General features: G+C 38.5%; 1 protein-coding gene across 3 annotated transcripts in view; it reads right to left on the bottom strand.

The window, feature by feature from the left end:
• ctnna2 (catenin (cadherin-associated protein), alpha 2) overlaps positions 1-17,550 on the bottom strand; it is a 302,082-nt gene that overhangs the window by 179,854 nt on the left and 104,678 nt on the right. Inside the window, exon 8 of one of the 3 annotated variants that reach the window (XM_071504023.1) lies at positions 1,675-1,842. The exons of the other annotated variants lie outside the window; for them this stretch is intronic. Within the exon in view, the coding sequence (XP_071360124.1) occupies positions 1,783-1,842 (60 nt within the window). The 3' untranslated portion in view covers positions 1,675-1,782. Of the gene's footprint in view, positions 1-1,674; positions 1,843-17,550 lie in introns of those variants that run through there. 3 annotated transcript variants of the gene reach the window in all.

Here is a 17,550-nt window from a genome sequence, read left to right as displayed (position 1 = left end):
TTGTTGCTGGGGTGCTGTCACAAACATTAATATCAGCTCCAGAATCTCAGTCCCTATTAGTTTCTACTCGGAGTAGGTTTGAGGAGTTGCAGAGCTTGTCTGCAGGGTGATGTCTACATGATGACACAGGTTGCTGTTGTGTGTAGCCCAACTAACTACATGTGTAACCGAGACAGTAACAGCAAATGGCCTGCTAGTATAATTTGCATATTTAATATGGTGATGTACATTGTTTAAACGAATCCTTCTCAATTGGAACAACAGACATGTTTAGTTGCTGTTTAACATAATGGTTAAAATGATAATGTGCTTGGAAATTAGTAAAATGAACATAAAGTTAATTACATAACATTAATATCTGCATGTTAAAATACAGCCTATCAGCCTAAAGCCTGAGTGAAGAATGTAGCTTAGATGGCAGAAACAGGGTCTGCTTGGAACAGACTGAATAAAGGAAAACTTCACTGTGTGAGCACAAATGAGTATTACCCAATATTGTGTGTAATTGTTCAGATTTTACTTTCAAAACAGAAGCAATAGTCAAGATCCACACGAAAGCTGTGTAGCATCCTTTTAAGACAGTTCCTTATGGACTATGTAAATCTTTCTAACTGCAACACTGAAACATCTATTTGTGGGAGTCAGCCATTATGTGTGGGGTGCTTTGTCCTTGTAGGTTTAAACTCATACTCCTCTGTTCACAGCTTAAGGATAGTTACGTGTAGGGAGGAGGATTTTTATGTAGTCTGGAAATATGGTACAGAGGAGGAGAAAATGACAGCAAGTAGCAGTGACTGAAGACAAGTTTCCACCTGGGCTGGTCCAGTGGAGTGATGCTGTCATGCCATCATTGTTTTAACACAGGCCCACCCTACAGTTTTGCTGGTTTTGTCAGGGTTATTGATGGGACACATGACCATGCTGTGAATGCTGTGTAAGATTTAGGGGTTTTCTCTGAAATCCTCCATCAGAGCTCACTACTTTTGAAAACGTCTGGGGATGTGTGTAGGAAAAGGAACCTCACAAGAAGCAAAAATACTTTTTTTTTTTTGTTTGTTTTTGTGAAATTCTCAGAGTTATCAGTTAGCTTTTGTCCATTTTTATTTTGCATTTTATCGGCAGCTAAACAAGGATCATTACAAGAAAACCCTTTGTATCTCCTGGGATCCCAAAAGATGATGAGCTCAGTTTCAAGGCTGAGCCTTCAAGCCCTCTTGAAGAGATGGAGCTTCAACCCTTTAAGAAATGGAGCTTTTAAATTTAGAGGTTACTCCATTTCTCAATTCTTCCTTATTTTCTTGTGAAGTGTGAATCTTCTCAAGAAAATATGCCAAGATCAGCCTGCTGCAGAAATGCAACAACATTTGGGTCATGTTGGTTAAGTCTCCCATGTGTTAAAATGTTGTGTGATTACAACATCTTTCAAATTATTCTGAAGGCAAAATTTTTTTTTGTAGAAATATGTGACAACTCAAGTGGAAATTGGTGCAGAGTATTAGTCGCTTCCAGTACTATAACATCTCTGAGAGAAGAATTTATATTGAAGAAGCTGTGTCATATATTTTTGTTAAATGCCGTAAGAGTCTGGTCATAATGATGGCTTACAAACATCACGAAGAGATTCTAAAACAGGTAAAAACAGGTTTTAGGATCATCTTTTCAATAAAATGTTACCACTCACAAACTTTTTTTTTTCTTTTTACCCATGCATGACACATGACCCGTTCACTCAATAATAAAAGAATGAATAAATGACTCATACAGCATATGGGCACACTGCCTTTATGGACAGAGAGATAGATGAATAGACTGATAAAAGAGAGAGCTGAAAAATACACTTACCTGTTAAGGGGACAACAGAGTTCACATCAAGCAGCACATGTGGGAAAGAGGAAACACACACACACACACACACACACACACACACACACACACACACACACACACACACACACACACACACAAACAGAAAAAAAAAATAAAACTTTAGCAATCACGATTGCAAATGACTTGAATGTTGTCAGCACTGTTAATCACATATGACCCAAGGTAGGTGAATTCATGATATATAAATGTGGGCTGTGTGTGGAAGGTCCTGTTTTCTTTAGTCAGTGATATTTCTATTACCAGCATACGTTTCGTTTCTTTTTTCTTTTTTTCTTTTTTTTTTTAAAAAGCACAGAAACTTTATCTAAATCATAACCAAAGTTTAAATTGCCTAACCTTAGCAGTCCACCTTAATAGAAGTGGTTTCAATTACTCAGACATATGCTGCAATCTGATGCCCAGGATCAGTAACAAGACAGATCAAAACATTTCTCTTTTAAAGGATCTGGGTGAAATATAATGAGCCTGATTCTTTTACAGTGTTTGCACAATATAAATCAAGAAATATCTTCTTTTAGAAAGATAACAAGTGAAAACATGTTGCTTAGAAAGTTCTGCATCATCACACAAAGGAGGACTTCACTGCTGAGAAATACCAAGATGACCCTTATGTATGACTCTTGAAATGTAAGCAGAGAATTTCCACTCTACTTTTGGCAACTAAGGCAACATGTGGCAAATTGACAGATTTACTGACTTTGTATATCTCTGCAACTGTGCATTGTTCTGGTTTTAAGAGCATAAAAATCAATGACACAATATGAAATTAAATGGCACAAGATTATAAAGACATACCATTTGAAGTCTTTTAAAGATCAGAGCTTGATATGCCTACATTTGCTGGAACAAGATGCCTTCTATGGTTTTATATTATGACTCACAACTTATTCACTGTAAATGAGAATACATTTAGAGGTGTAAGCAGGTCGCATCTTCCAACAGCATTACTGTGACTTCAGTCTCAGATTTTGCAATATACCTGATATGTCTTAGAGGAAGAAATGGAGGAGGAGGAGGGGGTTGTGTGTGTGTGGGTGTGTGTGTGTGTGGGGGGGGTTATGATGGAAAGAAAAAAGGGGCACACTGCTGCATTAAGCCACCAACAATACAAAACATCCTCCTTTTTTGTTCCATAGTGTCTTTGCCTCTCCAGCTCTTGTCTGGGGATGAATGAATAGTTCACACATCTGTTTCCTTTAATGCCCTGTTATTCATGCTTGATAATGACAGGTATTCACATCTTTAGCAGGAGGGGATTAAAACTTTCCTCCACTGTGCAAGTTGCCGACAACTCCCTCCACTGAAATCACGCAGAGGAAGGTACAATTTCAATATGTCCAACCATTTGAGTGTGAACAAGAGACAGGTGGGACAAAACCTGTGGCCTTTTTAGTGCAATGCTTTTAGGAGAACTACGCTCTGCTCTGCCCTGCGGAATATCAAGTATATTTCAGCTTGCCTAGTTATATAACTGGATTACCAAGTAAAATAGTTTATTGTCTAATTCTATAAAACTGTCCAATCAATCAATCAATTAATCAATCAATCAATTGGTCAGTCAATCAATGCTTGCATTCATTAATCTCCCCCATTGTTCATTTCTGAAAGTGGGGAACTTTTTCAGCAGCAGGGTGCTGATTAAGAAATAAGCCGTGATTTGTCAAGCAGACAGTGCAGTTAGACAGCCTAATAAAGAGTACTGATTTTAGAAGCAATGACCTGACCTGGAATAAGAAAATGAGAGCATAATCAAGGATGACAAAAAGAATTGCCACAAAGTGCACGAATAATGACAAAAGAGCACAGAGATAAATCAAATTGGCCCCAAGAAAAGATTCAGATTTGGCCTTGTTCACACCTGGCATTAACATGCGTCTCAGGTGATACGATCACAAGTGGACAGCTCCAAGTACAGGTGTGAACGCACCCAAGATGCACTGAAGGACCGTCGACCCAACTGATGTTCTCTGCCACAGCCTAATTTGTCAGTTTCATAATGAACCGAAAATATTTTTACACTTTTCACAGTGTTTCCCATACATTGATTTATTTGTGGCAGCCAGCCACAACATTGACCATCATATATTGATTTTTTTTTTTTTTTTTTTTAAATAAAACCTTATTTCATAGTGGAGCTGTGTGCAGCACATTGATTCACTCAGCCCCTTCTTGTCCCTCTCTCTCTCTCTCTCTCTCTCTCTCTCTCTCTCTCTTTCTCTTCCTCAACAAACGCATTGACAACGGACCCGTCTGCCATAGTTGGACTGGCTAAAAACAAAAACGCGTTTGGTCTTTGCAAACAGAAATGATGAGTGTGTTTACTTGCATATAAAGCAGGGAAGTGAGATCCGAACACAACTGGTCACTTGAGATGCATGTTGAGACGCATTCTGATGCCAGGTGTGAACTGATGTACTTAGACCTGTCGACTTGGGATCAGATCACCCGAGACACATGTTACTGCTAGGTCTGAGCAGGACCGTTCTCAGTGTGTAATGGGTATGTGTGTGTGACGGTGTTTCTGTCGGTGTAAGTGTGTATGAGAGAGAGCGTGAGAGTAAGTACACCGGGGGCTACAACTGTCTGTCAATAGCTAGGGTTAGACATAGGTTTAGCAGTCAGAATCACAGACCTGTATTATACCAACACAGTATTGGGGCAAGCTTTCATTTTCCACTATAAGCTCTTGTCTGACTGTCCAGTGGGGCTAATAAACATTTACCAGTCAGCACTAACCCTTTCATACCACAATAACACGCCTCATGATTCCACAACTGGTGAAACATAGTCGCATGTAAAAAAAACAAAACAAAAAAACATTTCACATTACTTCATTATTATATGTTCACATAGATACCACTTTTTCTTCAATCTGTTGCAAGATGACATATTGTTCTTGATTGTGAATGAATATGTAAAGTGAATGAAAGTTTTTACATCAAAAAACATCCATTGAATGAATAAATGCTTTAATGTCGCTGAGCTCACAGGCTCCCGCTAAACGACCAGCGCTCCTCTGATTCTACAGGGGAAAATCATGGGACTGTTCATGGGACCAGAGGAGTTAACATGAAATGATCAAGATCCCTGAGTAGACAGTTACAGTACTGTACAGAGTACAGTTTGTCCCTTCTGATTTTGTTTAAATTGTTATTCTTACCTTAGGACACTGGGCATCAGTGTTTTCACAGCATTTCTAGAGCATTAAGCAGCCCATGCATCAATTAACATAATAATTGGATGGGAAGAGGAAAGATGTGAGACACTGTTCAAAAGCTAAAGAACCATTTTGGCCAGGCCTCTGCATCTCCAAATGAGGGTGGATCATTTGTAACAGAGCCAGATCATCTGGTTATGATCCAGTTATCATCACATTGCTTCAGTGAGCACAATTGAGATGGCTGTGTTTATCAGTGTTATAGCTCTTGCACTACATTTGCACTGCGCAGTCATGGCAGCACCCTCCCCTCTCCATCACAGCTTTTCTCAGTCTCCCCTCTGTGTTGCATTTAGAAGACAACAAAGAAGACTTAAATGAACGGAATATGGGATGGAATAGGATAAACTAAGCAAATCTCAGCAAGGAAATTTTACATATCGTCTTAATACCCTTCCTCTCTTTTTCTACACTCACATTTTCCTGTCAAACATCCATCACTTCAGGGTTGGCTTTAAGATCAATATGGAGAATCAATAAGTCTCATATTGGAGCTGCTTCTCTGTCATCGGCTTGTTTCTCAGTGTTGTTTATTTCTGACTGCACAAACACTGAAAGTGTGCAGGGTCTCCATATGCTTCAGCAATGAGACATCGGTCATCATGGTTTCAGTTCTAATGTTGCCTGTGCATGTACGACAGGCCTTATCATTCCCCAGTTATTTGGAAAACTGCACGTCTTATTCCAGCATTTTCCCACTTAATTTCTCTGACAAATTAAATATTCTTAACTGCCAGAGAGTTAAAAACATCTATTATGTATGCTTGTATCTGAATCAATGTTTGACTTATATTGCAATGGAGGTCTGAGACTCCCCCATCCCCTCCCCTCACACAAACCATCAGACACAAATGCTCATAAAAAATACACCCATAAAAACAAATTCTGAGTTCAGCTATGCAAAGGAATTGCAACTTCTGTACTCAGCCAAAGGAGCCTAAGCAGAGTTAAAGCTCTACTGCCTGTGTGCGATGACAGTTCTGCCAGAAAGAGGAGACATGACAGCCAGAACACAGACTTTATGAAGGCTATGTTAATTCCTCTCCCACTTTGCTCCTGCACAGCTGCTCCTGACATTTAAGCTTCTGGCTTAGATGTCACACAACAGCATGTGAAATCTAGCAGGTAGGTCTGAGACGAACAATAGCACCATCTAAAGGAACTTACAAGATAAAAGCAATAACTATAAACATGCAAACAAATCTCCTCTGTTCACTTAAACTTGGTTACATCAGCCTTGACTGAAAATGGCTGTCACATTGACTGTGGAGTTTTAGATGAGAGGCATCTGTTCTGAGAGAAGAATCAATTACTGATTTATTGGTATGGGTGCAGATTTATACTTTTAGGCCTGCGCTGTAGAAGTCTTAGCACAAAAAGTTAGTGCCAGGTATAAATATTATTTTTTTCACTATGATTATCCACTTTGTGTTAGCTCATCATCAGTTACTATGGTAAAAAAAAAAAGGTTAGAACTAGTTATATAAAAACAATATTGTGAGGGGCTTTGAATAAAAATGCCTAAAACTAATATATTTAACGTTAATGTTACATGTCATTCCAAATACCATTAGCCACAGATGATGGGTGAAGTCGATGCATTTTTTAAAGAAACATTACAATATTTTTTAGAGAAATTGAATACTTCGATATGCATTAAATTTTTAATGGTCCTAAGTGGGAGCATGACATCAGTCTCTCATCTCATCCTAGACCTATTTCACAACGCACATCATAACTTTGATTTATTGTTTCAGCTGTGTCCATATTTCATGATAAATCACTTTTTGAAGGTGTCTCTGGAGAGCCCTTGGTTAGGATGTCAGATGCTATATGGACATCCACTGTAATAGAAAGGATGCAATTTATGGATGCACATCCTGACGACAAACAACCCATGGGTCTTCCACATTACAACCTTATGACTGTGTATTATTTCAGAGGAATGCGTATGTGTGATGTTAAGAGAGGGGGGAAAAAAAAGCAGCTGGAAGTTTGTCCAAGCAGATGTCAGCTGGTCAGAGGTGAGTTGGGGCGGGGGGGGAGGGGGGTTGTGAGCAGAGGGCGATTATTTACTCCTGGCTGTTTACCCGTGACAGAGTGATTCAAGCAGAGGGGTTAATAACTTGGCGTGACCTCAGATCAGCAGTGACAGACCATTCTCATTCTCTCTTACTTCACCAGTCCCCACTTAACTGTCCTTTCAAAAAAGATAAAAAATACTGATTAGATCACGACTTGGCAACTCAAGTGGTTTTCTTATAAAAATGAGGCCAGAACATCACAGTTTTGAACCGATAACCAACATCATGTCCATGTGTCTTCATTATATTATTGCCTATAATTAAGTTAAAGTTATAATTTTCATTCATCCATTTTTTATGCTCAATCTGTTTTTGTCCCTCAAGATGGAAACAGCAGATGGATAATGTGAAGCATTATACACATCAAATAGTCCTAAATTGAAGGCAGAAAGCCTAATGGTGGCTTTGACACTTCAAAAGGTTGTCTCTCTATATATAATATATTGTACAATATTGGTCTTTGAATAGTTTTTTGGTTTTTTTTTTTCTTTTATGTAAATTACATTTAGAAGTAAGGGCGTCATTTTATATTCAACATCTATATTTATTTATTGACAACAGAAGCTCTCTTTGAATGAAGTGAGTACCAGCCCTTGCCTGAACCTGTCACCTAAAGAGAGAGTTTTATTACAGGTAATTTAGTCTTAATGCTGCTAAGCTACAGAGTTCCTCGTTTTTCATCTATAGAGCAGTTAGTCAAGCCCAAACTGTCCACTGACCCTACAGTTTAAGCGCCAATAGTTGCTTGCTGACTCATGTTATGTGAAGGGGTAGGAACTGCTGTTTCCACATGTGCTTTTCCTCATTCTCTATTCCCATTTCAAATTCTTCCATAAATTATATCCTCAGTGCTACTTAGCAAAGAAACATGGAGCTCTCCTGCATAATGTAATGACCCTATAGCTTTATACCATGACCACCAGTTTTAACTTTGTTTTTGAGGAATTCTGTTTTCTCTGTTATTTTAACATGGCAGATGCTCTGAATATTACAACAGCCATGAGCTTCAGCCGCCACTATGATTAAGGAGAAGCCAGTCAGAGATGCGAACCAGAGGGGTAACACACTTGCACTGCAGATTCCAAAATTAATTTAACTGACAATGCAATCTTTAGCCTCTGCCCGTCATTAGCAGCACGCATAAAAGAAGTTTAAGCTCTTACCAAAAGGCACCTTAGGAGATGTAGTTAACTGCTACACTGAAGTTTGTAAGTTCATATACACAGGCTTGTACCTTTAACATTCTATCACACAAATAGATAGTTGCAGAAGTGCTGTAGTACAAGTTGCAGAGGCACTTTAACTGTGATTCAAAACACTATGGGAAAAGAACCAGGGGCACTTTAAATAGCTCCTCACACTATTCTTCTGTTTCCAACAGCTTGACAGGAGAGTTTATGACGACGTGACTGCAAAACGGAATGAAGAAATGTCTATTACCAGAGCTGTCATTCAGCTGACAGCTTTGGAAGTCATCAGACAGGTGAAGTCACTGGTTAATACAGATTTCTTTTGAGGCTGTAGGTTACTGCGTGATTAACTCATGACTGAAAATGTCTTTATTACTGATTTTTTTAAGAAACCAACTGTATCCTAAAATATTAGTGAAGACAAAAACAAGGGATTCCTTTTTTTCCCTCCATATTAGTGCTCCATTGAAGAACTAAGGCATCACAGTATCGTTCTGCCCTGTATTTCATTCACACAGTGTGCAAGCACACACACACACACACACACACACACACACACACACGAGTGCCCCAGTGTCTTCCTTGCTGTGAAGGGGATTAAGTCTGACCCGCAGCAGATACTCATACAGCTGTTTCTGTTTTTCTGTTCATTACAAAAAAGAACAAACTCACCATCTTCCTGACACTTTCAATGGCACTAATCTCCATCATGAGTTTGTAGCATATTATTTTACAATAATGCATCCTTACTATATACACTGATGTATTAGTAAATTCATAAATATATATATATATATATATATATATATATATATATATATATATGTGTGTGTGTGTGTGTGTGTGTGTGTGTGTGTGTGTGTGTGTGTTGGAAATTTCTAATTCCTAATTCAATTGTTTTGAGATGTAATTGCACCTGCAAGTACATGCCAACTGTAAGACCAAATATTGGCTCAAAATTCACAATTTTAATGGCTTTACTTGGCAGTGGTACACAAACATAGATCGATATAAGAAAATTCCTTTTATTTGTGTTAAGTTTTACTCTGATTTAAATCATTCAATTAGTACACATCAAAATACAATTATTAATGTGGTCCAGGAAGTCTGTGCTGGGCTTGATGGGTCACTGTCACAGAGTTAAAGACAACCTGAAAAATACTTTGTAATGTTTTTTCTGTTCTTTAAATTGTATAAAGTTTTTTTTTTTTTTTTTTCTGTGAGGGATGGAAGATACAAGCATATCAGATAGCCTGCTTTTGGCTGCATATTTGTGATGCTGAATGATCCATGCCTACATGTGTATTTTCCTAGAAAAGCTTCTCTGGCCTCTCTTCTGCACCCATTTCCTCTCCCCTCCTCTCCTCTCTCCTCCTCTCCTCTCCGTGAGCTATTTTTTGTCATGCACCACTGTGACTGACATAGCCGGTAAAAGGTCTGAGATGAGCAATGCAACAGAGAGGGTAATGATACATAACCTTACCCTCTGATTTTGCACATATCAGGCAGCATATCTACACATGATGCACAAAAGTGGCAAGTACACTTGGGGCACATGTCATGGTCCCTGCATACTGGACCTGGTAGCATTTTGTAAAACCTTGGCAGAAGTTTTTTCTGAACCAGGCTGAAATGCTTTGACCATACCATTGAACTTTTAGGAATCAATGACCTTCTTTTTAGTACTACCAGGTACACACCACAATGGGAGAGAAACCCCAAGTCAATTTGTTCTTAAAAACGGTTTCCATCATAAAAATTAGCTAACTCTTTACAAGATGATTTATTTTGTACTGTGTCTGAACAGTTGATATGACAGACAGACCGACAGACAGACAGACAGACAGAGCCTGTGGAAGTTTTATCTCTTGCCAGTTTATAAACTGAAAGAATACTGCAATTCTATTTGCTTACTTGCATGCACCAGTAATTACAGTGGGGTAGTAAAACATGACGGATTCATTATTTCAGCACGTTCCCTATCTGCCCTCTGTATGTATCATTAATTTTGCCAACTTAGAACTTACTACAGACCCAAATGTGTCTGCTTGCCTCTTCCTCTTGCTGATTTCCCATTCATACCAGAGTTTGTAATGAGTGCTGAAATTTTCATGGATGCATTGCAAATCAAAAAATGAGACTTGTTGGTGAAACAAAGCCTTGTCTAATGAATTCCCCTGGATGTACAAGGACCCAAGAGGGGAAAAGTTCAGCTGTCTTTTGCCTTTACTAATCTCTACTAGAGAAGCTCTCCTTAACCAGTAGATAAGCAAATGATGCACGAGTGCTAAAATATTAAACGTTCCCCATTTTTTAGATCTGCTTATTTTTAAGCATCATTTATCTCCTTTAAAAGATTCAAATATATTTCTCTAAATGCCCACGGGAAGCCTCCACATTCTGCTTTAATGAGTGTCGTATTCATTGATAGAAAACTGTTTAACTGTGCATCCTTTCCACAATTAAGAGGGTGAGACTTATTCATTCCACCCCAGAGCAAATAAGCGCAATTTTAATTTATTTCACTTCACAATTGCTTGCATTTGATGCCTCATATTGCTAATGAAGCTAACACTGTGATTAATGAGCTGAGCAAAAGAGACTTTTGATGATGTTTGCATGTATGACTGTGTTTAAGGGCCACGTGTGGACACAGGCTATCTCTGAAAAGGCTACAGCCCAGAGGTGAGTAATCACCCACAGGGAGTTTCGATGAGAGCGGCCCACTTAAAGCCATTAATTAGACTTCTTCTCTCACTGCACTAACCCCAAGGTAGGTCACAAGAACTGCAGCTTCTCCCTAACCCACTGTCTCTTCCTTTCCCTTTGCTCTTTCTTTCACCCCCTCTTCTCCTTGTCGTGCTCCGCTGGCCTCCTATCTCGCCCACTCTCTCTCCTGTCTCACTTTGCCTGTTTACCCATGGCCCTCATTTGGCTGCAGGCTCTCTGGGTTGCCCAAGACTCTGGTCTATTCTCAGTGACAAGTCCTAGTGGCTATTACAGCAAAACAGAGCAGTGAGCTCCAGGCTCACAGTCTCACAAATCAAAGAAAAAAAAAATGTTGTTTAGGATAAAAATAATTCACTTAAGTCTGATGATATGAACATTTGTGAACATTTTATTATGGATATTTGACAAAGCAGACACTAATGGAGCAATAAAACAACTATCTTAAATCTTTTTTTAAGAATTACATCATTGACTTTATTCCTCCTATGTAAATTTCTAGTGAGAATTAAGATTATATAAACTGTAACTGCCAAAAAAAATATGTTTATATGCAGCTATTCTGATTTGAAGAATACTTCTTGGGCAACACTTAAACTGCCTGTATAACAGTTTTTTCACACTATCAGACAGTATGCTTACGTTCATATCTACCCCGTATAATCCATTAACCACCAATGTTTTCCTAATGTTTATTCCTAAAGTATGCAGGCTGTGGCAGCTTAAGTGTGGCCACATATGTGACTTTGTGCATATCGTAAGTAATTTGTAATTTTTCACTGAGATTTGTTGGATAAAAACAGATTGGTTAAGGTTTGGGAAAGATCATGATTATAATTATATCATAAAAATATCAATACAGACAACGCACGATGAAAGTAAACACTTTCCACATACTCATCCAACACCACGATCTTCAAACCTTTGCTACTTGCTGTTCGATGTGGATGTCACACTAATTCCAGAGTAAGGAATTATAAACCCAGGACGATTGCTAACCATTGAGTGCTAAACACTGAGCCATGGTGCCTCCCTGATAATAGTTCTGTGGATCTCAAATGCAGTCTTTGTTGCATTTTTTTTTTTTTTGTTTTTTTTTACATGTTGTTTCTTTCATGTAATGCCATGTACATGTGAAGGTGAAAGAAAGAAAGACAAAAGATACATGCACATATACAATCATCTTTGTGAGCTTTCCTTTATATTCTGCTAATCTATTTTTCAAGGTAAAAGGTTCATATGTAAAATATAGAACTATCATATGTAAATACACACACAGCGCTGGCTTGTCTCCCTTATACGGTTCATTTAATCCTATCTACTCCATATGCACTGTAACTCAGGCGCTGCATACCTGCGGGGCAGAATAATTTACGTCCGGCTATATATGCCTGAGCAGTGGCATGTTCATATCACTGAAACAGCTTGTTGCACGGGTACAGAGAGAATGACGAGGAGAGGGCATGATAACAGTATTAAGTGAGGAAACTGGATTTATATGCAATGTAAACCAAGAGAGCTCTTTTTGGGATTTTTGTAATGATTGTAATGTGTGACTTTTCTGTAGGTGTGTTCTGAGTAAAATGCCCACCATTTGCAAGGCTCACATTAAAGTGTTCACTAAGGCTTGTGAAAAAGCTCTGTAAAGGCATGGACAGGGAGGCATTTAGTCTACCGTGTCTCACATTTTACTAAAAGATAAGAACTGTACACTGGCTGAAAACATCCTTTGCTGGAATATTTGTTTGAACCATAACTTTTTAAGATGATATTAAGTCTATACATATGGGTGGAGGTGCCTGTCGACATGGTTAATTTGAATGTTGTCTCGAGTTTTCGACAGAATTTGAAGATTTTACCTTTTTCGCCTTGTTATGTTTGTAGTGCCTGGAAACATCACTGTTGACTAGGCTACAGTTTATATGAAAAGGTTTAAAAGTTGTGTTGCTCTGCCCATCAACATCAAATTGGACTATTACTGCAAGTGAGCTAGTTTGTCCTTTTGGAAAACACATAACCCTCCACACTATTACACTTGATTATGGAGATATCTGGAGCATTCATCCTGCTGCTTTTGTACACTTCAACCATTTGATTTAGTGCTATTTGATTCATCCCTCGAGGCAGCTATAGCACTCAATATTGTGACTTATATGAAAAAAAAAATGAATGTAATCTCTGGAATCTAGAACTCTCCAGGTTGTCAAGCCTATTCATCATCCTTATTTGAATTCAAGGCTGCAAACATGATTACAGATGACAGCGTGTTAGTTTTAATGGTTCCTTGTACCATCCTTGAACTGGAATAAACTGGCTTTCCACTGTGTATAATTTCCATCTGAAGTGAATGGCAATCTAGAGTCAAAAAGATATTCCTCCCAGTTTCTTAAATATATATTTCTTTTAATATACCATGTCATAAACCATGTTGTGTGTTCACGACTGTGTGTCTGTGGCTATTGCTTGTGTGACTGCATCGTCTAAGGTGCCCTTCTACATAATGTAAGTAATTTGTTCTAAGGTCTCTCTTGCAAAAAATCATCTTAATCTCACTGAGACTTGATGAATAAAAAGAGCTGAACAAAGTGTCGCTACATTGTGAAGCTTCTTTTACAGGAATTATGACAAAAGCTGGAATGAAAAATGGTACTTAGACACTGAACTAGCTGTCCAAATTTAAAACTCTGTGACCACACATGTCAGATGTCAGGGCCTTTTTAGTCATGCCTTGTGGGGTAAACAATCTTCCAGTGCTCCCATATGCCCATTTGGATTACAAATTCTTTAGGCTTCTGGCAAATCAAACACCAGGTCTGCATTCTAGTCTGTCTTGACTTGTTCACTGCTTACAGTGTATCCTGCTGTCTCTACTGTGAACAGATTGTGAGGGGTTAGGAAATCAGTGACAGCACTGCTAACACACATTGAGATAATCTGCATCACATATCTGAAAGACAACTGTATCATGCAATTCAATCTGTTAAATAACCATCATCATCCATTCACAGATGGGTTTAGTTTTTCTTTGTCAAGATGATCTTCATAAATGTATATCTTTGAGTCAAATTATATACTTTATGTAAAGCCAAACCATTTCAACCAAAACCAGAACAAAACAAAACATATACTGCACATTTCAGTTGTATTACTTTGCTTTTCTTGCCATGACAGCGATGTTAAAAGATGTAACAAATCATACATTTTATATCCATGCTGTGTTAAACAACACACACACAAGTACTCTCCTGGGAAAAAAACACCTGCTCTACATCCTGCGCTGATCCATCCCAACTACATGAGGGGAAAATGGACAAAATGATTATGAGAGGAGTACATGGAAAAATGTTCAATTTCCTGGAGGTGCAAAAAATGGCTATCACATGCTGCGAGGAAAGGACAACAGAACCTGATACAGAGACTTTTCTTTTATTATTATTTTGGTAATTATCTTTTTGATGAGTTTCTCTGTATTCCATATTGTGCAGTCTCTCCTTTTACTGATGTTAGATGTATCACTGCAGCATCACTGCTGCCCCATGACAAGGCATTTTCAGCTTAGAAGTAGAGTTTCTCCCATTGGAAAACACTTTTATGAACTTGTTATTTCAAGTTATTTCTACATTCCATCCAGTTCCATTTATAAGCCATTTAAAGGTGCAAATAATGACATCAAATATCCAACACATTTGTGTAAAGAGAACCATGCATGTAATGTAATTGTTTTTCAAGTTGACTCTACAGGAACCTCATTCCAATCTTATGCACTGCCTGTAGGTGTTTGTGGATGAGCAGTTCAAGGCACACGTCTATGGTTTTGTCATTTATTTTTCTGTGTAATAAAGTCATTTGCTTGCAAATTAGTGTTCTTGTTCACCACCAAAAATAATAATAATAATAATAATTGCATTAATGTCTACTTGACACACATACAGTATAGTCTTACATGCAATATGTAGAAAAAAAACTGTACAATACATTGACCAAATTCAAAAACCCCTCAGTGATGGCTGTTATCCAGTCAGCTATTATGAAGAGCTTTTTCTGCATGTAGCACATGGCCAAAACTGAACAACTATAAAAATAACTCATCAGACTGTGCCTCTTAAGGTTCAATGAATTGCTACATTTCTAATGTTTGCTTGATAAGAAATTCCTCAGAGGAAAATATCTGGGGATAAATGTGACATATAGGAGAACATTGGACATGATTACACATTCAGGGGTAGATCTCTGAATACACTATTGATTGTGTGAAAATTGCAATGGTTTGTGAAAACTGAAGTTTACTGAATAATGTAAGCAGAGGGTGTGTTGATTTATAAAAAACTGCAAATTCTTGCAATATTTGTGATAAAGTGTGGTTTGAAAAAATCTTATGGTTGCAAATTTGAAAATTCCTGGAGGGATTGTTTCAATTTCAGCACCAGCCTGGAGAGTTCTCTTGGCCTACTTTAGGCCAAGCTAACTGCAGTTCTGAGCTGTGCCTCAGACTGCTTCTTGAGTTTCACTGTGCTGCGAGCCAAGGCTGTTGTAAGGTTAAACTATTTGACAGCTCCAGTTTCACTGCAAACAACACATGTCCTCGGGCTGATTTTCACATACTTAGTGGTGTGAATTTTCACATGCTTCATTTATGTTGATCACACATGATTACACTCGGTTATGTGGTGTCTCCATGGCTAAGCACAAAGGGGAGCGATTAGGGGTAGTTCAGGGAAGTGGGAGAGATGAAACGAAGGATGAAGGTGAGCAAAAGTGTGAATATCTAAATATATGCATATTAATGGTCTCTGCATGTGGTTTGCCTTAGTCTTTGTGTGCATAGGTGTGTTCACGATGAATGTCCAATCTAAAGAAGAGAGTGCCTATCATTCAACAATAACAGTTTTTACCTACATGTGTAAGTATAACTCGAAATATGTCTGTGCAAGTAAAAATAGAATCATGTTAGACATGATTTTGTGTCTGGGTTATGCAAGCACTAACCACACACTTTATCAGGAACACCATGCTAACACTCGGTAGAGGCTCCCTTTGCTCTCAAAACAGCCTCAATCCTTCATGGCATAGATTCCACAAGATGTTGGAAATGTTCCTTTGAGATTCTGCTCCAATGTTGACATGATTGCATCACAATCATTTTTTGCAGAATTGTCAGCTACACATTCATGCTGCCAAGCTGCCATTCTACGTTATCCCTGGACTCAGCTCTGTTGACTGAGGAGTCCACTGAACTCACTGTTATGTTCATGAAATCAGTTTGAGACGACTTTTGCTTTGTGACATGGTTCATTATCATCCTGGAAGTAGCCACTAGAAGCTGGTAAATTGTGGCCATAAAAAAATGTGAGAAATCCAGGTTTATCAAACCTGGCTATAGTTTTTCCAGTCTTTAACTGTCCAGTTTTGGCGAGTCTGTGCCCACTGCAGCCTCAGATTTCTGTTCTTGGCAGACGGGAGTGGAACCCAACGTTGTCTCCTGCTGTTGGAACTCATCTGCCTCAGGGTTGGACGCGTTGTTCATTCTGAGACGCTTTTCTGCTCACCACGGTTGTAAAGAGTGGTCATTGACTTACTGTAGCCTCTCTGTCAGGTCCAACCAGTCTGGCCATTCTCCTCTGACTTCTCTCATCACAAAGGTGTTTGTCTGCAGAACTGCTGCTCACTGAATGTTTTTTTTTTTGTTTGTTTTTCGCACCATTCAGAGTAAACTCTAGACACCGTTGTGTGTGAAAATCCCAGGAGATCAGCAGTTTCAGAATTACTCAAACCAGTCCGTCTGGCACCAACAATCATGTTACTGAGATCACATTTTTCCCCATTCTAAATCTCCTGACCTGTATCTGCAGGATTTTATGCATAGCACTGCTGCCACTTGATTGGCTGATTGAAATATCACATGAACACCTCAGTGTAAACATGTTTCAAATGAAGTGCTTGTTGAGTGTATGTAAACAATGCAGTGAAATAAAGCTCTATAACTGTTGCTGCACCTAAGTTCACCAAACAGTAAAAGAAATATTTGAACCCAAATTTAAAGTTACTTCTGATCTATGTTTGTTACTGTGTGTTCTGTCTGTTTATCCATCTCTGAGAGTTTGGTGGTTAAAAAAAATGAGTTTACCCAAATGATTATGGTGAGTTGAATAACTACAAACTGTCTCATAAATGTTCAGTAGACAGGGATGTGATACAGCTGCATGATAAAAACTTTTAGGCCTTTTTTTCAAACTCACTCAGCTGCCTCACTCCAAGCTGGAGCACAGCTGTGCCTTAGCACGCTAAACTGATGTTAGTAACTGTGTCTTATTTTTTTATATTAGCACAGGATCATATTCAGAAATGAGACAGTTTAGATCAGTAACGGTTGCAGGAACCCCCTCTAACCACAAGGCTCTGCATAGTCCTATACAACCACATTTTTGCATATTGTTTTCACTGTACA

Source organism: Trachinotus anak, unplaced genomic scaffold (genome assembly GCF_046630095.1).
Source record: "Trachinotus anak isolate AG129_WGS33_773 ecotype Australia unplaced genomic scaffold, CSIRO_AGI_Tana_v1 ptg000019l, whole genome shotgun sequence".
In the NCBI taxonomy this organism is placed as follows: Eukaryota; Metazoa; Chordata; class Actinopteri; order Carangiformes; family Carangidae; genus Trachinotus; species Trachinotus anak.
This window is presented reverse-complemented; position numbering and strand designations above follow the sequence as displayed.